Source organism: Apis cerana, linkage group LG2 (assembly GCF_029169275.1).
Source record: "Apis cerana isolate GH-2021 linkage group LG2, AcerK_1.0, whole genome shotgun sequence".
Lineage (NCBI taxonomy): Eukaryota > Metazoa > Arthropoda > Insecta > Hymenoptera > Apidae > Apis > Apis cerana.
In genome coordinates this window covers 10,101,547-10,126,205 of record NC_083853.1, presented here as the reverse complement: position 1 = coordinate 10,126,205, position 24,659 = coordinate 10,101,547, and the positions used below count along the sequence as shown (strand labels likewise).

General features: G+C 24.1%; 3 protein-coding genes across 7 annotated transcripts; 1 reads left to right on the top strand and 2 right to left on the bottom strand.

Moving 5' to 3' along the window:
- Window positions 1-25: 25 nt before the first annotated feature.
- LOC107996691 (protein FAM98B) lies at window positions 26-4,822 on the bottom strand. Its single transcript, XM_017054860.3, has 7 exons — window positions 2,976-4,822; window positions 2,852-2,900; window positions 2,140-2,506; window positions 1,764-2,054; window positions 1,379-1,674; window positions 876-1,288; window positions 26-728 (listed from the first exon to the last, which is right to left on the bottom strand). Exons 2-7 carry the CDS (start codon window positions 2,887-2,889, stop codon window positions 526-528), a joined length of 1,608 nt encoding a protein of 535 aa, XP_016910349.1. The 5' UTR covers window positions 2,890-2,900; window positions 2,976-4,822; the 3' UTR covers window positions 26-525.
- Window positions 4,823-5,440: 618 nt separating this feature from the next.
- Window positions 5,441-8,280, bottom strand: LOC107996895 (protein lines). The gene is made up of 2 exons (XM_017055216.3): window positions 7,635-8,280; window positions 5,441-7,401 (listed from the first exon to the last, which is right to left on the bottom strand). The coding sequence occupies exon 2, from the start codon at window positions 7,292-7,294 to the stop codon at window positions 5,552-5,554; it is 1,743 nt and encodes a 580-aa protein (XP_016910705.1). The 5' UTR covers window positions 7,295-7,401; window positions 7,635-8,280; the 3' UTR covers window positions 5,441-5,551.
- Window positions 8,281-8,886: 606 nt separating this feature from the next.
- On the top strand, window positions 8,887-23,482 carry LOC107996840 (serine/threonine-protein kinase Genghis Khan). Of its 5 annotated transcripts, none has more exons than XM_062071088.1 (27): window positions 8,887-9,742; window positions 10,190-10,377; window positions 10,469-10,651; window positions 10,722-10,993; window positions 11,070-11,369; window positions 11,498-11,641; window positions 11,761-11,883; window positions 12,082-12,290; window positions 12,391-12,605; window positions 12,690-13,693; window positions 13,786-14,021; window positions 14,152-14,258; window positions 15,616-15,813; window positions 16,637-16,800; window positions 16,862-17,117; window positions 17,245-17,531; window positions 17,614-17,757; window positions 17,851-17,986; window positions 18,086-18,327; window positions 18,403-18,583; window positions 18,663-18,851; window positions 18,927-19,112; window positions 19,229-19,383; window positions 19,509-19,607; window positions 19,730-19,853; window positions 19,973-20,130; window positions 20,257-23,482. In XM_062071088.1, the coding sequence occupies exons 2-27, from the start codon at window positions 10,248-10,250 to the stop codon at window positions 20,368-20,370; spliced, it is 5,556 nt and encodes a 1,851-aa protein (XP_061927072.1). In that variant the 5' UTR covers window positions 8,887-9,742; window positions 10,190-10,247; the 3' UTR covers window positions 20,371-23,482. The 5 variants fall into 5 exon arrangements, with proteins under 5 accessions (XP_061927072.1, XP_061927074.1, XP_061927071.1 ...); XM_062071090.1 differs by having other exon boundaries at window positions 19,202-19,383; window positions 19,525-19,607; XM_062071087.1 differs by having other exon boundaries at window positions 19,202-19,383.
- The last annotated feature ends 1,177 nt before the right edge of the window (window positions 23,483-24,659 follow it).

Sequence of the window (24,659 nt, the reverse complement as noted above, 5' to 3'; positions counted from 1 at the left end):
ATAAATTTAAAAAAATCAAATCAAGTTCAGTAATTATAATATATACGTATATATTTGATAAATATTATACAATTAAATAATTTAAATTTTGTTTTCTTACATATTACATTGTATAATTACATTAATTTCAACATATTCACTATTTCTTCATTATACAAAAGAATGCATATTTATAAAATTCAAAGTAATACATAGCCAAAATTAATATTCAGAACACAAGAAAGTCTTATAAAATAGGATACAATGATTACTTTAATTACTTTAATTCATATAAGAGTAAATTATTTATGTTTCTATGAATAATATCAATGTTTTTTATTCATTTTTTAGTTTAGAATTAATATTTGCATTTTATCTTTAATTATTTTATTATTTAACTTATATAATGTTTAAAACAATGTTAGATATATAAATTTTAAGCATTTGTTATATAGAAATTCATTGATATTAATTATTATGCTCTGTGATGCAAATATCTTTTACTATTAATATTACATTCATAATAAATACATTACACAAAATATTTTAATATTGTCGTCCTCCTTGGCCTCCACCACGATTATATCCGCCACGTTGATAATTATCTATTCCTTGATTCCATCCTCCTTGAACTCTACCTCCTCTTCCTCGACCACTAGAACCTCCTCTTTGATATTGTTGTCCACTTTTATACTCGGATTGAGATGTAGGTCCTATATTACCTGGATTACAGTATCGATGACCATATCCTAAATATTAAAATACTTTATAATTTTAAAAAACAAACAACTTTTGTTTAATCAAACTCATTCATAAAGTTTAAAATTTTGCAATTTTCATATTTTTATAATTTATTAGATTTATTGATTTTAGATCCATTGTATTAGATCCATTACCTCCATCTCTATTATCTCCACTATAACTATTATTTCCACCACTTCCAAATCCACTTCCATATCCTCCTTGACCTCCTCCATATCCTCCTCCTTGTCCTGCTCCATATCCTCCTCCTTGTCCTCCTCCATATCCTCCTCCATATCCTCCTCCTTGTCCTCCTCCATATCCTCCTCCATATCCTCCTCCATATCCTCCTCCTTGTCCTCCATATCCTCCTCCATAACTACCTCCTTGTTTTCCTCCTTGTCCACTGTATCCACCACTATTAGGAGCAAAATTTGAACTTTGATGTCCACTATCTCCATGACCACTATATGAATTTCTATTATCATTGATATAAGTAGCATTAGAATTTTGAAAATTGCCTCTTCCACGACCACCACCTCTATTGCCTCCACTTCCTCGACCTCCACTAGAATAATATTTATAAAGTGCATATATCTTCATCTTTTTGAATTAAATCATTTAAAATTTAAAATTATATTTCTTAATTTTTACCAACCTAGTTGAAGGTCCTGGTACTCTATCTTTTTGCCAAGGTGGCATTTCAGGTGGTGGTGGTTCTTGTTCATATGGTCTTCCACCTCTATCTGGTACTTCTCCTATAATAACTTTATTAATTTCACTTTGAGTATTTTTTCTAACACTTGCATTGCTTGTTTTTTCCATTAATGCAATATCATCTCTTGCTGCTAATAAATCAGCAATTGTAATGTCTGGTTCTGCATTTAAAAATTTTCTAGTTTCTTCATAACGTCTATTTAATTCAGCCTCTTGAGCTTTAACTCTATCTGACCACTATTTTAAAAATAAAAATCATATTTTATAAAAACAATTTTATTTTAACATGTTTTATTTTAACATTTTAAAATTTAACATGTACTTACTAGGAAAGATTGCACTGTTACATCAAGTCTTTTGAGCAACATATCACGGCGTACTCTATACTCATCATGTAATTCTTGTTGTATATGTTGAAGATCTTTCCAATCTGCTTCTGAGAATTCATGAGTAATTAATGGTTGTCCTACGAGTTCAGAAGGAGCTATTTTTAATACTTCAGTCAATTTGTTCTCCAGTCTTGTGAAAAGCTTTTCTGAAGTAATATCATTTGGTGGTTTTTCAAAATTTAAAGCTATTAACATATCTTTAAGATCCTTAGCTGTATCACTCTCTTCCTATAAAAAATATATTCAAACTTATTTCAATAAAATTATGATATAGTTTAAATATTTTGATCCTACCTTAATGATGAAAACTTACAACAACAACAGCAGTGGAATTTAAATTTTTATGTTTTCTGAATTCTAATAATCTGCAAGTTTTTAATTCTGCTCCCAAAAAATCTAATAAGATATATGTATCTTGTTTAGTTGTCAATCTTGTATTAACATTACCAGTCATTAATCTCTCATTCATACATCCTAATTCCTTAAGAAAACAGCTTAATTCTAATAAGAAAGAACTAGAATCATCTGGTGACACAATTGCATGAATAGTTTCATCCATATCATTTAATAATGCAATCTCATGTGCTAACCATGCTACAAGTTTTGTAAATTCTGGTGATTTTGGACCTTGTTTTAAGGCTTCTTTGAATTTATTAGGTTCTATCAGTTGACCATTATACCTATATAATAAAAAATTATATTAAATAATAAAGTTAAAAATAAAAATGTCAAATATATTAATAATTTTTTTCATTTTACTAAAATTACATAAAAACATATAAAAGGAAATTTCTTTTAAATATTATTAAATTTAAATATGCTTTTAAATATGCTTAAATTTTAACCTAATAGCTATCATGATTTATATTTTGGAATCATAAAAAGAAATATGTATAAATTTCATAACATTAAATATAATCCCGAAATGAAATTTTTTTTTAATATTTCTTATAAAAAAAAATTTTATATTCACACACAAAAAAGGAACAATATTATATTCAATATTATAACCTCCAATTACTTACCCAAGTTTTTCTATTCTTTCCAATAATTTAAGTTCCATTTTGACAAAATCTTTAATGAAATAAAATAAATAATTGTTATTAAAATATAAAATATTTTAATAAAATAAAAATAATCCGTACTTACAATAAAAATATCAATAAATTATACACAATACTTTCCTTTACCGTATACGCTGTCAATGTCACCAAATTTTTTAATTTAGGGTATATAAGAAAGAATAAATAGATGTCGTATAAGTAATAACATATATAACATATACTTTGTTTTTGCTTATTTGGTTTGCGATAATTAAAATTTCGGTAAATTTTCTACTTTTGTCAATTCAAATTATTTGCAAAAAATCGAAATATTATCTTTGAACTATTAGAAATATCAAAAATAAAATACTTTGAAAAATATTTTTTAAAGTAATTATATATAATTGTAAATATATTTTATAAATAATTTTAGATAATAAAATATATATATTTAATTATATAAAATAATTAAATTATAAATTACAATATAATCGAGAGAGAGAGAGAGAGAGAGAGAGAGAGAGAGAGAGAGAGAGAGAGAGAGAGAGATTTCAACAATATTAAAATACAAGATTTATATTTTTATTTTAAAATAGAATATAATCTTAAAATAAAAAAAATTCAACATATTAAAAAAATAAAATAGTGTAATAAGAAAAATGTAATTTGATACAATTTTATTTTATAATAAAAAAAAATATTTTGAAATTATCTAGAATAAGTAACTGTAAAATACTAAATAAAATATTTTAATAAATTTTATAAATTTGATATTGCCATAAATTTTTTACACATTTCATTAAAACAAAATAATTGTATAGTACACTCAGAAATTTATTCATATATGTAAGTATTTTTACAAGTCATGATACAATAATTTTTAATTAATGACTATTTCGTATATATTCAAAATGTTTTCATATGTGTAATAATTTAATTATTTTTAAATTCGTATTCTTTCTATGCGATTATTCTTGTACACATTAAAATGCAATCTTGTCTTTGGAGATAGAATATTCGATTAAAAATCCTAAAACATATAATTATTCTTATTTCAGTCAAGATTTATTTTTCTTAAATTATTTTATATTCAAATGCTGATTTTAAAAAAATAGATTAAATTTTGGATATCAACATTAGATAACCTATAGTTCATATTAGATTTTGTAGACATATCATAGTTTTATAAAGATGTAAATTAAAATAAATTGGTAATGTACAAGAACATAGAATATTTCATTTTAATTCCAAATTTCACTTAATTTTTATTCCAATCATTTGATTATATTTATATAACCATAACATTTCATTATATTTATAATTTATTATTTTTTAATTTATTATACTCTTTACATTATACATATTGCAAACATTATTAAAAGATCTACAAAGGGAAATGATAAATAAAGTTACACTATAATTATAAAAGTAAAAATATGTAGATTTTTAGTGTATTATATAAAGTATACTTACAAAGTTAATTTTTAAGTATGCATAATGAACATTATACACACAATTAATATATACAAATATTTTAATTTGTTAACAACTCCAAAATAATCATGGCAAATATTGTTCTTAACTTTAACTTAGGAACAATTATTGCCATTTGTATCTAATAATTTATTAATACTGGCATATTTTTAAATCTTAATAAGTTTCATTCATATTGCCAGTAATTTTACATTTATACTTGCAATATTTTACATTATTATTATTTATACATAATTAATAAATCATGACAATATGACAATGTTTCATTTTAATAAACACTATTGAATTTTACACCTGTATTTAAGTACATGGATATAATAAAAAAAATTATAAAATTATATTAAACAATTATTAAACAAACTAATGAATTTATTTATAAATTTTGATCAAAAAATACAATTAAACATTTTGTTAATATTTCTGGCATAAAATATTAATTCAATTGTTAAAATCTAAAACCAATATAATAATGTAATTTAAACTTTCATACTTATAGTTTTAAAAACCAAAAATTTTCATATTATGTATTTTTTAAATGTTTTTTAATAAAAATCTTTATCGCATTTTGATTTATTTGTAAATTTTATATAAATTTAGTAATATAAAAGTATATATATATATATATATATATATATATATATATATTAGATATATATATATATATATATCTAATAATGCACATCAGAATCAAACTTACATAATTCTATTTGACTGGCAAATTGTACATTCAACTTTTATGTATAGATATAAATATTACTCTAGTAATATACATTTAAATTTATTTCCAATGGTGCTTTGGCAAATATATTTTCATAGCACCATAAAAAGTGCAATTTCATTGTGAAGCATTTAATTTTAGCTAATCTTTGTACTACTTCAATCTATTTATACTTCAACTATGAAATGCAAATATAATTTTTGTATAAAATTTTAATAATAGTTTCAAATAAATGAAATTTTGCTAATTATAATAAATAAAAAATTTTTGTTTGCAATTTTTTAATATTATTCTAAATATTCAGTACTACAAAAGACAGTAGCATAATTCAGTCGTTTATCAAAATGAAATTAATGAAATTTTGTATTATTTTTTGACTGATAAATCAAATGATAAAACTTTTATTCTTACAATTTGTACATCAATCTAATGATCATTCTAAAGTTAAATTTTGAATCTCATACAAATAATTAGTTATCTATATTTCCTTCATAGAAGGATTCACATTTTTCTAACAAACGTAGAACTGGATTTATGTTATAAGGAAACAAAGCTTTTGAAACTAATCTATCAATTGCTAAACGAAGTCTTATCAATATTGTCATGGTATCATCTAGTTCTCTTCCACAACAAGAAACAAATTCTGTCCAATTTCTTTTAACATATTTTAAAAATCGCAATAAGTATAATAAGAAACAAGTCTCATTACTAACAAGTAAATCTAATAAGACATCTGGATCATGTGATACAGCATGTATAAATTGTATAAAAGTTAAAGTTGGACTAAGCATATGACCAAGATCATTTTGTGGAGGTCCTCTATAAAATAAACCAACAGCTACATCTAAACAACATACCATGCCTTCAATCAAAAAATCATCTTGATCATGAAACATTTGTACAACCCACTGTGATAAAGGCATTTCAGGATGAAATGGCATTAAAGTTTTAACACACTGATCAAGTTGTCGTAAAACTTCTCTAATACTTCTTTCAATAACTGCCATATCAGCATCAAGATCTTCTGCTTCAGAACCCAAAGAAGAGTCACTAGAATCGCTACGTGTCTCTTTAACAGTCACAGCAACACTTTTTAAAACTAAAAGTATTATCTTTTGTAGAAGGGGGCGATCACCTTCACCAGAACCTCCTCCAAATCTTCCAGAACCATATCTATATGGCAGAGCATCCAATAATCTCCAATCTTTAACAGCTCTTACAATCAAATGTGCAAGAGAACATGGTTCATCTGGCAATACATCTTGTAATGCCAAAGTACTTCCATAACACAATACTTCATTAAATAATCCAAGAAGATGTCTCCAAATTACACCAGGAACATTGGCATTTAAAAGTACAACAAGATTGTCTAATTGAGAATAAAAAAGTTTGGTATCAATAACAGATAAGTTGGCTTTAACAGAAATAATAGATTCCCATAAATCAAGGAATGTAATAACAGCTGATTCATGTTGAGGTGTATATGAACTTAAAATAGCATCAAATTTTGATACTAATATAGTCCATTTAGATTCTAATGCTTTGACACACATTGCTTTTACTGGTGTACTATCAAAACTTTCTGCATCTGAAATTGATATTGTATTACAATTTGATGGTGATACTATACTGTCTGTGTCCTCAAAAGGATGAATACTGCAGTCCTTGTGTTCCACAACTCTTTTCACAACATCCAATGTAAATAGCATTTGGCTTGGAGAATGAGTATTCACTAAAGATTGCGTTAATCTTTCTAACCATGCTGTGTCAATATTTTCTTTTGTTATAATAAAAAATGATGCAAGAACTCTGCTAGCCGCAAATGATATAAATTTATTTGTTGTACATGATAGGTCGATTATTTGATCTATAATGCTATGCTCGTTTCGCGCCAGCGCATCACAAACATCTACAACTCTTCTGCACATAACACCTCTAATGTTTTGTTTAATGGCTAAATCAAATAAAAGCTGTAAAGCACTTATGAATTCCAAAGTTTGATCAGGTTCCCATTCTGATAATAATGAAGATCTGAAAGTACCATCTGCAGCTTCCACTGTTGCACTAGTAAATGGTTTACGCAAACTACTTTCTGGTATATTACATAAGCATTGTGCCAATAGACTATTTTGTAATTGCTCAATATCTGATAATGTATCTTTTTCAATTTCATTGTTTTCAATACGTTGTTTTTTCTTTGCTGGCTCCTCCATTGTGTTATTAGGAGGACAATAATAAAAATGTAGCCATTTAGAAATATAGCCAACATCAGCTTATTATATATACAAAAATCATAAATATATCAGTAAATACAATATACCTATATTGACAAAATAAAAAATAATAAAGTAAATTTATTTAACATACTAATTATTCAAATCATATTTTATTTTATTATATTCTATTCTTTTTAAAAATATGAAAAAAATTTTGTAAATACAAAATAGAACTGTTATTGAATGATAGATAATTTAAATGTTGTTTATTAAAGAATTTTTTATGAATTGCTATAATAATATCAAAATAAAAAGAGAAAATAATATTAAAACTTACGGAAGTTATTGATTTCTATTTTCAGTATTCTTTTAAAGTTACACCGTATTCTACTATTTTAACAGTGTAAATATATTATTGTTTGTGCTCGAAGAATTTCTTTTGACTAGGAAGTGACAGAGCACTCGACAACTTTGCTCTGTTGCCACGTATACGTGCTACCGAGTAAAAATAAGAAATACGGATTTATATTGTTTAGTCGTAAATGTATTCCAATTAAACAGTTCATATCTCACGTCGAGTGGTAAAATGTTAACTCGATAATGCATAAGACACGAATTCTTCGTGTTTATTACGCATTTTTCGGATGGCATCATGCAGAGCTGCGTAACACAGTAGCTCCTCCTCGCACATTCCACAATGTACTGAGTACGAATTATTATAATTACTTGAATAATAGCTTCTAAATTACTATTAAACCTTATCAAATATTCTTTAAATATCTTTTTAAAAATTTTTCTTAATAAAAGTAACCAAAATCAAAAAGTCGTATAATAAATATACGAGATGATCGGCAACTCTGCATCGATTGCAGCGCTCAAAAATTTATATACATTTTTATTTATATAATTTCTATAATTTTAATAATTTATATAATGTAAAATTATAAATAAAAAAATTATTATATTTCATAATTATATCAATAAAAAAAGTTATATAATTCTAATAAAAATCAAAAAGATTTTACTATAATATTATTAATATTTATTGTTCTATCACGTATATATGCTTAAATTCATTATTTTATGATTATATTTACACTAAAAGACTTAAGATTTTTTTATTATTAAATTAAAATAAAATGCACATAATTATCAAAAAATTTATTACAAAATATTAAAAAGAATTCTTATATTAGAAAATAAAAGATTGCGTTTCAAAGATTTCGAAATTAAATTTTTAAATATGATTGGTCACAAATAATACCGATGTATATCTTTTAATATCAAATTTTTTATATTAAAAATAAAATTTTAAAAATTAAAAGATTTATATTTTTATTTTATTTATTTTATTATAGATATTTTATTTTATTAGATACAATTAGATCATAAATTATTAACTTGATTTGTAAGAAATCAAGTTATTTATATTTAATTATAATTATTTATAAAAATACTTAAAAAAGAAAAATAAATTATATAAATAATTTGATAATTTCGATGTAATAAAATTATTATTGTGAATTCATTTTATATTCTTCGATAAAAAATTTTCAAATAGTAAATCTATCTATATTCTGAGTTATCATAGGTATTTTCAATGACGTAGGACTGCCATATTTTTTTCTATATGAGGCCTACTAGGGGGTCAACCAAATTGTTGGGGGTTTGGAGGTGGCCATGCAAGATGTTTTGTGATAAACGAATGGTGCGCATAATAAACAATTAAACTAATATTATAGCGTGACGCGTCGTTTCAGCAAATATGTTTGAATCATTTGAGCAAATAGTTCGAATCGACAAAGAAAAAGCCTTTCACTCAAAACATCTTTCTCACATGCGATAGGAATTTTACGTCACAAATTTGATCGGAATGAGAGTGTAGTGCCGCGACGAGGTTATACTAGAAATTGGGACAATGGGCTTAAATATTTATGTACGTTTCATTTTATAATTATTTCATTAAATAAGTACTGTATAGTTCTACTATACAATACCGATTTCTTCTACAATAGTTGTCTTGGTGATTTTGTTGAACTCGTTAATCGCGAATGCGGTGCCCTACCCCATTGCACTATTTTTGTCTGTACGTTTTATTTACACGTATTTCTCTTGTTGCGTGTTTTCTTCGCCAAATATTTTGGCTATCTTTATAGCAGTTACGTAATTTCCGATGTGAGTAATTCCGGCACCATGGCCGATGATGAATTAAATGAAACTCGATTGTTTTACACATAGTGGTGTGTGGACATATATACCATGCTAAGTTAAAGGGAATTGATTTTTGACATTCTTTGCATAAGGATAAAAGAAGCTCAAAGCGTACTGATCATGTACCGATAACATGATCGGAAAATGATTGCTGTATGGTTGTAAACAAAATTAATATTTAAACAGTGAAAGTGAATCTATTTAGATATGTCTAGTGGAAATTATCTTTTTAAGGTAAATGAATATATATGTATATTTATATTTTTAAATAGTTTTTTTATATTTACAAATATAAAAATATATTATAACATAAATTTTTTAAACATTTTAATATTTTATTTATAATATTATTTAATTTAAAAAATGATGTTTTAATTAAATATAATTATATATAATAGATATTAATTTCAGTAAATATTTCTATTGTATATTTTATATTTATGTTTAAAATGTTTGTCAAATTATTAATATTCATATAATTATTTATAATATGAAAAAAATTTATTCAATTAAATAAGAAAAGAAGAGAAATTTAATTAATAAATAGCAAATATGTTATAATACTTGTTTTGTATATGTTATAATATATATTTATTTTATATTTTAATTTCAATTAAAACAAAAAATATAATATAATTATTAATTATGTATTAAATGTTATATAAAAATTTGATATTTTAGGATAGACATCACATCATAATGTGGTGGTTTGAAATATTATTGAATAATATTATTAAAAATGACAGAAATAGTGTCCAAAAATTTTGGTAAAGGACAACTTATGCGAAAAAGAGACATGTCAGATTCGTCGCAGCATCAATATAATCAACCTCCTCCTGATATTATGCCAAAGGGACTTGCAATCAATGGTATATTTTTGAATATATGAAAAATGATTTTATAATATTTATATTATAGATAAAAAAATATTGAGAGAGTTAAATAAAATTATTTTTATAGGCATAGGAGGAAGGTTACGCCAATTAGAATCTCTTTTTATTGGTGGTCCTGTTCAAGGAGAAGGAAGAATAGGACACACATTTTCTATTGAGACACTTATTGATATTTTACTTGTCTTATATGATGAATGTTGCAATTCTTCCTTAAGGCGTGAAAAGACTGTCTCAGATTTTATTGAATTTGGTACATCATATATACATAACACATTCTTAAAGAATAATAAATTTTTTGTTAATAAAATTTGTTTTTATAGTAAAACCAGTGGCTACTTGCATAAAGAGTTTGCAATTGGCACGAGAAGATTTTGAAATAGTAAAAGTTATTGGTAGAGGTGCATTTGGTGAAGTATGTGTTGTGAGAATGCGTGGTTCAGATAAAGTATTTGCAATGAAAATTTTGAATAAATGGGAAATGTTAAAGCGTGCAGAAACTGCATACTTTAGAGAAGAGAGAGATGTATTGGTGTATGGTGATCGTAGATGGATCACAAATCTTCATTATGCCTTTCAAGATGACAATAATTTGGTAATATTTTAATTTTATTAATAAAAATTATTAATATTTATAAATTTAAAAATATCTTTTAAATAATCATATACAGTACTTGGTCATGGATTATTACTGTGGTGGAGATTTATTAACACTGTTGAGCAAATTTGAAGATCGCCTTCCTGAAGATATGGCACGTTTTTATATAGCTGAAATGGTTCTGGCTATTGGGTCCATACATGATTTACGTTATGTACACCGTGATATTAAACCTGATAATGTTTTATTAGATGCAAATGGTCATATTAGATTAGCAGATTTTGGATCTTGTTTACGATTATTTGAAGATGGCACTGCACAAAGTAATGTTGCTGTTGGTACACCAGATTATATTTCCCCAGAAATCTTAAGGGTAAAATTATATTTTTATATTATTCTAAACATTATTTTATAATTTCTACATTGTGTAATATTAATTAATATTAATTAATATTTTACCAATTTATAAATGTTAAAAAAAATGTATTAAAATTCTTATAGGCAATGGAAGATGGACAAGGACAATATGGACCTGAATGTGATTGGTGGTCTTTAGGAGTATGTATGTATGAAATGTTATATGGAGAAACACCTTTCTATGCAGAATCTCTAGTCGAAACTTATGGAAAAATTATGAACCATAAGGTTATTAAATAATTTAAACTATTTATAATACAATAATATAATAATAATATTTATAGTAATAATCTTAATTTTTATACATATGTATTAAATACTCTAATATATATTTTATTTAATTTCAGAATTGCTTTGACTTTCCAGCAGATGATATATATGAAGTTTCTGAAGAAGCTAAAGATTTAATGAGAAAATTAATATGTAGTTCGGAATTTAGATTAGGTCAAAATGGAATTGACGATTTTAAGGTATTAATATATTTAATATATATATATATAAAATAGTAATTAAGATATTTAATATAAATATATAATATTAATATAATATAAATTATTTAAAAATATAATAATAAATAAAAAATTATATTTCATGAAATATTTAGTACTAATAATAAGACTCAATTATATAAAAATAGATATTATAATACAATAATTATATAAAAACAGAAACATCCATGGTTTGAAGGAGTAAATTGGGATACTCTTAGAGACAGTACTGCACCTTATATTCCTGAAGTTTCTTCACCAACTGATACATCAAATTTTGATGTTGATGATACAGATGTTCGTAGTTCTGATGCTGTTCCACCAGCAGCAAATTCTGCGTTTTCTGCATTACATTTACCATTTGTTGGTTTTACTTTTACTCAAGGAAGGCAAGTAAAATTTATTATTTTTTTATTATAAAAAAATAATTTATTATAAAAAAGAAGTATTTGATATAATTTTATATATTTATAAATTGTAAATTAACAGTTGCATATCAGATCTTGGTTGTTTATCTGCTATAACTCAAAAAGATAAACGTATGCAGATGCTGGAGGAAGAAAATGCACAACTAATACAAACACTTGATGAATTAAAAAAACAAATTAATATGAATCATTCTTCTCCTGGTATATCACCTGATTCTAATAATGCAACAAGAAAACTTCAGGATGAAATAAATACACTTACTAAACGCAACTGTGGTATATATATATATATTTTTTTTTAATATCATTATAAATATATGAATGATTAATACTGTTATTGTTTTATACTTATATTTTTAGAATTGGAATCACAATTAAAATCCATGGAAATTCCTCGTGAATTACGTAATTTAGATAACGGTGATATAACAAAATTACGAGAATTAGAAAAATTAGTACGATCTCTTCGATTAGAAAAAGAAGAAGCTATTAAAGATAAATTAGATGCACAAGAAAAGCTTAAACTTCAAGATAAAGAATTAAAAGATGCATTAACACAACGTAAACTAGCAATGGCTGAATATACTGAAGTTACAGATAAATTATCCGAATTAAGACAACAGAAACAAAAATTATCTAGACAAGTTAGAGATAAAGAAGAAGAATTGGAAGTTGTAATGCAAAAAGTTGATAGCTTGCGACATGATATTAGGAAAGCTGAAAAGTTACGAAGAGAATTAGAAAATCGAGTTGAAGAAGCTATGGCTGAAACAAGTAAAGAAAGAAAATTAAGAGAACGTAGTGAAGAATATTGTAAGCAAATGCAAGAAGAAACAGAAAAAATTAGACAAAGATCTATAGGAAATGATGCAGGTGCAAATCATGCATTAGCAACGCAAGAGATTAATAGGTTAAAAGCAGAAGTTGAGAAACTTGAAGTTCAATACAATGAAAATTTAAATCAACAGCAAAGTAGGTTCAATCTTGAAATTCGTAGTCTTCAAGAACAATTACATGAAACTGAAACAAGGAGGGATTTGCTGGAAAGAGAAGTTCAATTAACAAAAGAAAAACTAGATACTGCAAGATTAGAAAATATTACTGATAGTGAGGAAACTATAAACGAATTAAATAGACGTCATGAAAGAGAAAAAATTATGCTAGTCGAAGAAAATAAAAAACTTATGTTAGAACTTAACACTCTTACTGATAGTGTTAATAGAATACAAGGTGAAAGGCGACAATTAGAAGAAGAATATGAAGAACTAAGAAATAAAAAGGAAGCTATTGCACAATGGGAAGCTCAGATTACTGAAATTATTCAATGGGTATCTGATGAAAAAGATGCTAGAGGATATTTGCAGGTTTGTCCTTTGTAGAAAGTGTACTTTTTTAATTACGTGTATTGAAAATTGTTTAGTTATATTAAAATTATATTATATTAACAAAATTTCAGGCATTAGCTACGAAAATGACTGAAGAACTAGAATTTCTAAAACATTCTGGTGGTGTGGGTGGTGTAGGAAGTGGATCTACAATGGCGGATAAGAATTGGCGAAATCGTAGATCACAGAAACTTGATAAAATGGAACTTTTGAATTTACAAAGTTCTTTACAAAGCGAAATACAAGCTAAACAAGCAATATCTGAAGAGCTTACAAAAACGCGTTCAGATTTAATTGCTGCTCAAAAGTAATTATCTTCAAAATAAATTTTGATAATAAAAATTAGTATAATAGTAATAGTAAATTAATGTAATAAAATTTTTTGTCTAATTTTGTAATTAATATAATTTAATAATTCTATATTATTATTTATTTAGGGAATTAAGAGATTTTAGACAACGATTCGATACACTCACACATGAAATAAAACGTAAAGAAATGCAAATAAAAGAATTACAAGCGAGGCTTGACACAGGCGATGGCTGTAAGTATATTTCATTTAATACTGTTACAAAAACAAATTTCTTAAAAATCTTATTGTTACGTTTTTATAAAAATTCTGTATCAACTATTATTATACAAACTGCTGCAATACATGCTATGTATGTAATTTGTAAATCTTTTAATCTTTCTCATACAGTGTTTAGAAGATAATATATTTATTCATTGTTTTATTTTACAAACTTATTATTCTTGTTTATTCTAAGTTCTTTGTGGCACGAATTATATTTTAAATATAATTAAATGTTAGTAATAAATAGGTGCAGAATTTTATTTATTTATTAGATAAATAGATACATATTTATATATTGGATATACAATACAATATGTGATTTAAATGCCAAAAATGTTTTTATATAAATGTGTTTTTTAGTAATTCAATTTGCATGCATATAGTAAAAATCAAATATAATCAAAAATTGTTATAAAATTTATAACAGGAATCATATATAGCATTCATACTTCTATCAACATAAAATTTTAAAATTTGCTTATTAACTCTTTTTTTCTAATAAAAATAAATATCAATTAACATCAAGTTTGTTGTGAAGATGCATGGATGACATACATGATTCTTTATAGTTGCATATTTATGCATAAATTTATAATTATGTAGAATGTTTCTTATATTATAACTAAAATTACAAGCCATTATAAAGCTATAACTATGATTTAATAGTTTTTTTCAATTTTAATAGAAAAATATAAAAATTTTAAAATATAATTAAATATTATTTATTTTCCTACATAGTTTGCATTAGTTTAATTAATGGCTTGATATTAAATTGTATGAGTCAGTGTGTGATTATCTTTTTCATTTTCTTAATATTTTTTATAAATGTTAGAAGTTTTGGTGTGTATTTCTAAATTTATAATTAAATGTACTTCAAAACATAATTATAAATATAAATATAATGCACACAAATATATAATTAAAAATATGAATTTTTTTTAACAATATCATAAAAAATTGAATATATTTTTAAAATATTTTAAATTTGATAAATATTATATACAAATATGAATTAAGTATGCATATTTTCATTGAAATTATTATTGATTTTGATGTTTTAACATTTTATTTTATATAAGATATTTTATATATTGTATATGAATACTTAAGTATTTCTATATTTATAATTGATATAAATCTATTGCCAATACTTATTTTACCAATAATAGAGATCGTTACTATTTGGATACCTATCCAGCATAGTAATTCGGTTCTCCGGTACGGTATGCGATTCTGATTTCTAGACTACAAAGTACCTCTGTTTATTGGCGTAACGAGCTGTGTCTGGGGCCTCTTGTTGCTCATCTTCAAACTGTATTTGTGACAGCTGCCCTATCCAGCAAAATGTCAAGAAAATCTCCAAACATCGTTAGCACCAAATCCCAACGCATCATCGTACATCAGCCATCGTCACCCCTACCAGTAATGCGTGCTCCCCGCGTCACGACATGTCGCTTATTAACTAGATTCGTTCCCGTCAACACATTCATCAGTCAGAATGCCGTCGACATCATATCGCCACCCGGTAAATGAAGTGGCAAAAAAACGCGATTTTGATTGACTAGTCAATTGGGATGCTAATTACAAAACATAGTGCTATGTTTTTTAAATAAATAATATTATGTAATATTATATTTAATATATATTGAAATATTTTCTTATGATGTAATATTATAAAACATTAAATATTTTTATGTTGAAAAAAGATATATTACTCTGAGTTAAAACATAGCTCTGTGTTAAGTTTAGAAATAATGTCAATTATCTTGAAAATCTATTATGTGTTTCTTGTATGTTGAAAATAATCATCTCTTGATTAAGAATAGTATTAGTAGTCTTTCATCATTTTAGGTGATGGTTGTCCTTTGTTAATTTTAGTAGCTGATAATCACTCAATTTTGTAATTAAATGATTAACAGGTATGTTGTGTCTAAATGTTTTCGCCTTTAGATTGTTTGATCTGATTGATTTTTTGATATATTTTACTACATGCTTGCTATTCTTGTTGATGAACAATCATCAATCCCTATCTGCATAATAATGATTACTATTTTAACAAATTTGTGTGGTGCGAATTGGAGTGCAGTGATTATATTAAAATATTGAAAAAAAAAATATTATAAAATTTATATTGACTTTTTATAAAGAAAAGTATCTATTTTCTAGAAAAAAAATTTTTTACTTTTATATTTTTTATATCTTAATAATTATAGATAAAAATATTATACATATTTCTGTTTTTAATAATTTAACATTAAAAATAATTTCAACATTCTATAATTAAAATATTTTTTATATTAATTTTATTATATTAATAATATTTATAATATTTTCCTTTTATATTTTAGTTTTAGAACGTCCTACATCTCAAATGTCATATTTGGAACATTTTTTGAAAGAAACCGCAAGTAGTACACGTCATGGAAGTGCAGATAGTGTGGAAGCTGATATTGAAGATAATCGTGCACCGAGTATTTCCAGTAGTAAAAGCAATTTATCTGAACTTAGTATTGTAAGTATAATTATAAATAAAATTAAATATTTTTTGAAATTTAATATTTACTAAATTCTAGGATCCAACATCACCGTTATCCCATGAGCTTCTCAATAAATCATCAACATCTCATGGACAAACCAATCTTCAACCAAAACCAAAATCTCATCAATTTTTAGTAAGAACATTTTCAACACCTACAAAATGTAACCATTGTACTTCACTGATGGTAGGTTTAACAAGACAAGGAGTAGTATGTGAAGTATGTGGTTTTGCATGTCATATGCCTTGTTGTGATAAAGTTCCACCAATGTGCCCAGTACCACATGATCAAAGTAAGTTTTTTTAGGAAATCATTTCATATAATTCAATATAAAAAAAATATTTGAAGAAATTTTTTAATTTGAAAGAATTTAATATTTTAAATACTTAAAAAAATGATAATAAATAATTTTTTTCCAGCAAAACGACCATTAGGTATTGATCCTACACGAGGAATAGGTACGGCATACGAAGGATATGTTAAAGTGCCAAAAATGGGTGGAGTAAAAAAGGGTTGGGTTCGTCAATTCGTGGTGGTTTGCGATTTTAAATTATTTCTTTATGATATTTCACCAGATCGTAATGCATTACCATCTGTTTACGTGTCTCAAGTTTTGGATATGCGTGATGAAGAATTTAGCGTTAGTTCCGTTCGAGATTCAGATGTCATACATGCTACAAAAAAAGATATTCCATGCATATTTAGGGTAATTTCTAAAATGTTTCAATGTTATAATTTTTTAATATATTAGTTTCTTTATGACTTATTTTTATTTCATATTTTTTTAGATAACAACATCTCTGCTAGAACCACCTGGTTTAAGAAATCATACGTTAATGCTTGCAGACACTGAAAGTGAAAAAACAAAATGGGTAGTTGCTTTAAGTGAATTGCATAGAATATTAAAGAAAAATAATCTTCCTAATACAACGGTAAATATAATATAATAATCTATATATTTATTATATTAGAAAAATATCGATTAATTATATTTATTAATGATTTTATTATTTTTTATCTTGTAGATTTTTAGAGCAAAAGAATTATTAGATAATACATTGGCGCTCATTAAAAATGTGATGTCAGGAGCTATTATTGATCCAGATCGTCTAGTCATTGGTACAGAAGAAGGTCTCTTCTGTTTAGATTTAGATCGTAGCGGTATGTTTTATTTTATATATATATATATATATTCTATATATTTTTATTTATTAGGAATTATATTATTATGACTAATTTATATATTATATTTTTTGAAAGAAATTGCAAGAGTAGGGGAAGGCAAGAAAATATATTTACTGGAATATGTGACAGAAGAACAATTAATAGTAGTTTTAAGTGGAAAACAACGTCATGTACGGCTGGTTCCAGTACGTGCATTAGATGGAGATGAAGTTGAATGGATTAAGGTTGCAGAAACTAAAGGATGCATAACTTTAACGACAGGCATAGTCCGTCGAAGTCCATTAACTTATTGTTTGTGTGTTGCCATAAAGAAACAGGTAAGACATGTGTTATGTGTATGTAATATTAATATAATTTCTATTTTGGTAATTTTTTTTTTTTTTTTGATTCAGAATACATCACAAATCATTATTTATGAAATTACACGTACGAAAACACGTCATAAACGTATACGTGAATTGATGTTATCATGTCACGCACAAACTTTACAAATTCTTTCTGAAGGTCGTTTCTGTGTTGGGTATCCTTCTGGATTTTCTATCTACAGCATCTTAGGAGACCATCATCCTATTTGTAAATAAATTTTATTTTAAATTAGTTTCTTTTTTTTTTTTTGATATATTTAATTTAAATTTTTTATTTTATATTTTAGCATTGGTCCATTCTGAGAATACTCTCTTAGGTTTTCTTACATATAGTGCTGTGGATGCTTTACGTTGTATTGAATTACCACGTGGTGAATTTTTATTAGTCTTCCATACATTGGCAGTTTATGTTGACAGTCAAGGTAGAAAGAGTAGAGATCGTGAAATTATGTATCCCGCTGTTCCGACAGCAGTTAGTAAGTATATTTCATATAACATAGAATATATAAAATGTATTAAAATATAATCATAATTTTATATTTGTATTATAGGTTATTGTGAAGGCTATTTATTAGTATACAGTGAGACTCACATCGATGTGTTTGATTGTACTACAGGAGACTGGTTGCAAACACTTAATGTAAAACGAGCACGACCACTAAATACTTCAGGTTCTCTGACTTCTTGTATCATTAATGATATGCCACATGTTATTTTTTTGAGTAATTTACATCAACGTTAGTATATTTTATTACTTTAATAACAACAAATATGTATGATTGAATATAAGATATAATTAATATAATATTCGATTTAATATAATTAGGAGAACTACTTAATTTAACACCATTAGATTCAAGTGGTAGACAAATGACAAAACCGCGAAGAAGATTTTCATTAAGAGAAGGAAATAGAGCTATTCGTCCCACTGATAGACGTTCCAAAATGATATCCGCTCCGACGAATTTTAATCATATTAGTCATATGGGTCCAGGTAATGGAATACAGGTAAATTCAAATTTCAATTTTGTTTATATATATAAATTTTATATCTTATATAAAAATATATATATATATTATATATATATTATATATATAATATATATATATATATGTATCTATGTATATATTAGATTCAACGGTTGTTAGACTTGCCTACTACACTCGAAACAGCTGATCAACAACATACCGGTCATCACAGTAGTTCTCATCTTCATAGCAGCCAACAAAGAGTAAGAATTAAATTATATATATATATTTTTTTTTAAAGACTGATTTTAAAAAATCAGATTTTTCAAATAAAAGAATCAATTTCATTTATCTATTGAATATATACATATATATTTTTTTCTAGTTATACAGTCCTGCAATTCAAACATCAAGTAAACCAGCACCATTACCTCCTAGGCACCCACCTTCTGATACTCGACGTCTTAGTTCTCATATATCTAGAAATTCTGGATATTCGCCACATAATGGTATAAATATATAAAATTACATATAATTACATATATATTATTTTTTATGTATAAATTTATATATTATATATAATTTATATTATATATAAACTTATGTATATATTTATATTTTATTTTAGGTTCAACATCATCACGTAGAGGACCGGCTCCGCCAAGACCAACTGCTACTCCACCTTCATTACCACGTACTCCTGTGGACCAAGTTGATTCGGAATCTGTGCATCTACGATCACATACTCCACTTTCTCTTGGTAGCATTGCATCTTTACATGATAAGGTATTTTTTTCTTTGTAAAAAATATGAATCAAACATAAAAATATAAATAGTAAACATTTAAAATGTTTTACTAAAAAAATTAAAAAAATCTCTTTGATAAATATGTGAAATTTTTTACTAATATAGGAACACACTTCTGGTGGAAGTCCTAGACATTCAATAGCTTCAAATAACAGTTCAAATCCATCGACACCTCCAAGTCCTGCTCATGATCATGGTTCATCTTCATATGATTCATAAAAATTAATTTAATACTTTTCTCAACATTAATAACTTACTGTAATCATATACACTATTTGAACAATAAGATTACAGTATCTATGATAACATTTTTACACAGAATGATATTCGTGTTTGATTTTTAGCTAGAAAGTTATCGCATTTCTTTTCTTTTTTTTTATTCTGTGCAATAAATTTTCTTAACTTTGTGCATTATGTTTATTATATTATAAATATCTAACAAAAGGCATAATACTCGTATATATATACAAATGAATTGAAAAGTTGCATTATTTTAATTATTTAGTTCAGTACAAAAATTTGATAAATATATTAACATTAATATATATTAGCTTGTGGTACTATTATCGCAATAACTTTCTGGTTTTCAAGAACTTATACATAATAAGTTATATACTTAACAAAGCAATTTAAAGTTAATGTAATGATAAATTATTGTAAATAATTTATGTTTGAAAATCATTGAAAATCATCTTTAAGATGCCATATATTACCGAAATAGGCTGAATTATTTTAATTTTTTTTTATTTTTGAATTTTAACGCAGATATTTTGCATAATTTTAATTTTTTATCTTCAATTAATTGCTTTTAAATTAATAAAAATCTAAATCTCAGTCAAATTACTAGCAATAAAAAATGAATCTAATTAATCTATTGTAACTATTTTTGAATCTAACTATAGTATGTTTGAAGTAAATTATACAATTAATCATTCTCAATTAAAAAATTAATTCAGTGAAAATAAGTCAATTTGATGCCTTGATATGACTAAATATTTTCAATTATGTCATTAAGCAGTAAGGTGCATCATTTTATTCAGCATATAAATAGTAGAATTAATCGTGCAATGTATTTGAAGCTCCTGCTAATAATTATATTTAAAAAAGCGAGTATATATACTTTTACATGATGTATAAGTATTATATTTGTAATACTAAAAGAACAATGATGAATATTAATTCGTCCTTACTGCAATGAAAATTGATTTTTTTCTTATAAATTTTCTGTTTTTTATTATAATTAATACAATAAGTATGAAAATATGAATTTGTTTTTTTTTAAAAATATATATATTTAAAATTTGATGATCAATTATATTAAAAAGTGCAATGCATAATGACTGAGAATAGAATCGAAAATGAAATAAAAATGATAAAAAATCGTTTATTTTGATTAAAAATTTCTATTCATTTTGCAACAGTTTCAAGAAAATGCTAAAAAGATTATATGATATTGCAACATTGTTATTTTTGTATTAAAAAAATTAAAAGCAAATGAAAAAACAAATTATTTTGAAATTTTTCAAAAAGTATTATTTAATAATTAATCAGTTTCAATTTTTTAATTATAAAATTAAAACAAAACAAATGAAATTATAATAAAAATGAAAATAATGTAGCGAATTTTGTATGTTTTAATGTATAAATTTTTCATGTACATTTATAAAAATTTGCTAACTATATTAAAAGAAAAAAAAAAGAGTTGGTAGAATAAATTATCTTAGAATTCTATGCAAATAGTTAATATATGAAATGATATTTAATAGTTAATCCCAAGTTGTTCCATTATTATTCAAAAAATTATGGAGATTGAGAATACTTCTTTATCTTTATATTTAAATATGTCATATAGCAAAGATTTAATAACTACAATATTGATTCAATTTTTAAGTACATGAAAATTATCTGTAAAAAATAATTCTGAATCATGCATTTAAATTTGCATATATTTATAATGAATTTTAATAAAAAAGATTTTAAAAATATCAAAAAGTTTATGAAATGGAAAATATTACGATAAAAAATATGCTACATTACAAGCAATTTTTTCTTATTTTCATAAAATATTGACAAATATTTGAAAAATCTATATGAAAAATTAAAGTTCCAACTCTTTAAAAGATCATCATTAAAGACATAGTTAGCATAATATAACTATACATGAGTATAATATTAAAAAAATTTGAAACATCTTCATCAAATTTGTGTAATGGTAAGATATGGAAATATAATTATAAATAAAATATATATCGACTGCAATAGGTTTGACATTCTTATATTAAAAATATAGAAGAAACCGTTGATAGAAGAAAAAGTGTTAATGTTATCAAATAAAGAATGTAATAGTACAGGTATTACTATCCGTACTGGAATAAAATAAAGTTTGAAAATGAGTTCTAGAACTATTCTAGAAATATCACCGTATGTTTATAAATTGTAGCAATGTATGTGTTATTGTACTTACCAACAGAATTCAATAATTTGCCTATTATTCGCCATTGTTACTTAAAGGTTCTAAAATCAAAATATCTGTTTTTTATATTGCTTAGTATTTGAATCGAATTTGTCTATAGATAGAACATATGAAAAAATAGTCACTTTGTATAGCATTGATTTTATATTTTTGTAAATAATTCAATTTCTAAATAAGATCTTGGATATATATCAATTTGATTTTAGAATCTTTAAATCTTCAATTTTTTCCTTTTTTTTTTTATGCACATATATGATATTAAAATTTTGAGTATGTTCTTTTGTAAATTTTTCGCTATAATTATGCTTTCTTATTACGCATAATCAAAATGTACGACTGGCATTCTGCACGAAAATAGAACGATTATATGTATGCATATATAGATTGTATGATTCAATAGTTTTACTTTTTTACGAGTTATTAGAATATTTTATGTAACAATTAATATTGATTTATGTATCCCATTGGTTTAGTACCAGTGCATGTAATGACCTGATTATTAATCTTTTTTAGCAACTTAGTTTAATATATTCTATATTATGAATTTATTTATAATTAATATGTGCATTATTTACGATATTTATTAAAAGCAATTACAAGCATTTCAATAAAGAATTGTATTTCATTGTATATTATTTAAAGTACGTAAATTATAATTATATTAGTAAAAAAGATTAAATTTTTGTTTTTGTAAAATAATCAGTAATTCAGTATAAATATTTTTTTTTATAAATTTTTCTCCTTAAGATAAGTATGAAGAAAGAATATATTTTGTTTCATAATTCGCTAAGTTATTAAAAAATAATTTAATTTCTTTGTATAAAAAAAATGTATCAATAAACATAATATATAAGTATATATAAATATATTTATTAATTGTTTAAAAAATATTAGATTAGATTTAGGGATTATTATAATTAAAAAAACAGAATAATGGTTATTAGAATGTTTATTGTTTGAAAAAAAATCATTAACAGTAAGAAGAAAATCCCTACTGAAACAATAAATTGAATATTATTATAAAAAATTATTTAAAAAGATACATAAGCTTTTGTACTTATATTGTATATTGTGCTTTATATATTTCATTTTAATATGCTGTTCTCATTTTTATATTGCATAAGTAATTCATTTCATAACTTTGTATTAACATACTTATCAATAAGAAATATAAAATATAAAATGCTCTAATCTATAAAGTGTTAATAATGAATAATTATATTTAATTTCTTCTTTTGCAAATATAATTCATATATATCAAAAAAAAATTTTCTATTATACAGAAGCACACAAATTAATATTTAATAATATTGTATTTTATTATATATATATATATATATATATATATATATATATATATACACAGACACACACACCCACACACAATGTATACATATATAATACAAATATATGTATATATAATTGTCTAATATTAATTTATACATAAATGTGTGTGTACATATATATATATATATATATATATATATAAAATAGCATTTAAATAATAATTTTATTAAAAATTAATTTAATTTTAAATTTAAAATTTTTTTCTTTATAATATGATTATATAAATAAATGGTGATTAATGATTTTACTCAGATTTGTTATGTAAAGTAAAAAAAGCATTATTTTAAATATAATTTATCTTTTATAATTGTTTATCTAAATTTTTTTAAATAATTCATTGAAAGATATTCACATGATAACATTAAATATAACATATTTATGATTGGTAACATTTATAAGTTGTATGTAGCATATGAATTTTTAATGTTAGTCATTAAAACAGAATTAACACAAAGTTATAATTGGCACTAATTGTTACTTGATTCTTGTATTACATTTTACAAATATAATACATTCAACAAAATTTTTTTGTACTTATTCAAATAACTTTATGAATTTTTCTTTTTTTTTTTTTAACATTTAACATTATAAACTTGATATCAACAATAGTTTTAGTAACATCAGTAATGTTTTATGTACTATGGATATTTAAAAAAAAATTATTATATGAATTTTAAATATTGCAAAA

Bases quoted from the DNA above. Each gene is read 5' to 3' on its own strand.
- LOC107996691 (XM_017054860.3), bottom strand. From the start codon at position 2,889: ATGGAACTTAAATTATTGGAAAGAATAGAAAAACTTGG. The intron at 2,507-2,851 runs GTAAGTAATTGG...TTTATTATATAG, and splicing joins GAAAGAATAGAAAAACTTGG to GTATAATGGTCAACTGATAG. The intron at 1,289-1,378 runs GTTGGTAAAAAT...ATATTATTCTAG, and splicing joins GTACCAGGACCTTCAACTAG to TGGAGGTCGAGGAAGTGGAG.
- LOC107996895 (XM_017055216.3), bottom strand. From the start codon at position 7,294: ATGGAGGAGCCAGCAAAGAAAAAACAACGTATTGAAAACAATGAAATT.
- LOC107996840 (XM_062071087.1), top strand. From the start codon at position 10,248: ATGACAGAAATAGTGTCCAAAAATTTTGGTAAAGGACAACTTATGCGA. The intron at 10,652-10,721 runs GTACATCATATA...TTGTTTTTATAG, and splicing joins CTCAGATTTTATTGAATTTG to TAAAACCAGTGGCTACTTGC. The intron at 17,987-18,085 runs GTATGTTTTATT...ATTTTTTGAAAG, and splicing joins TTTAGATTTAGATCGTAGCG to AAATTGCAAGAGTAGGGGAA.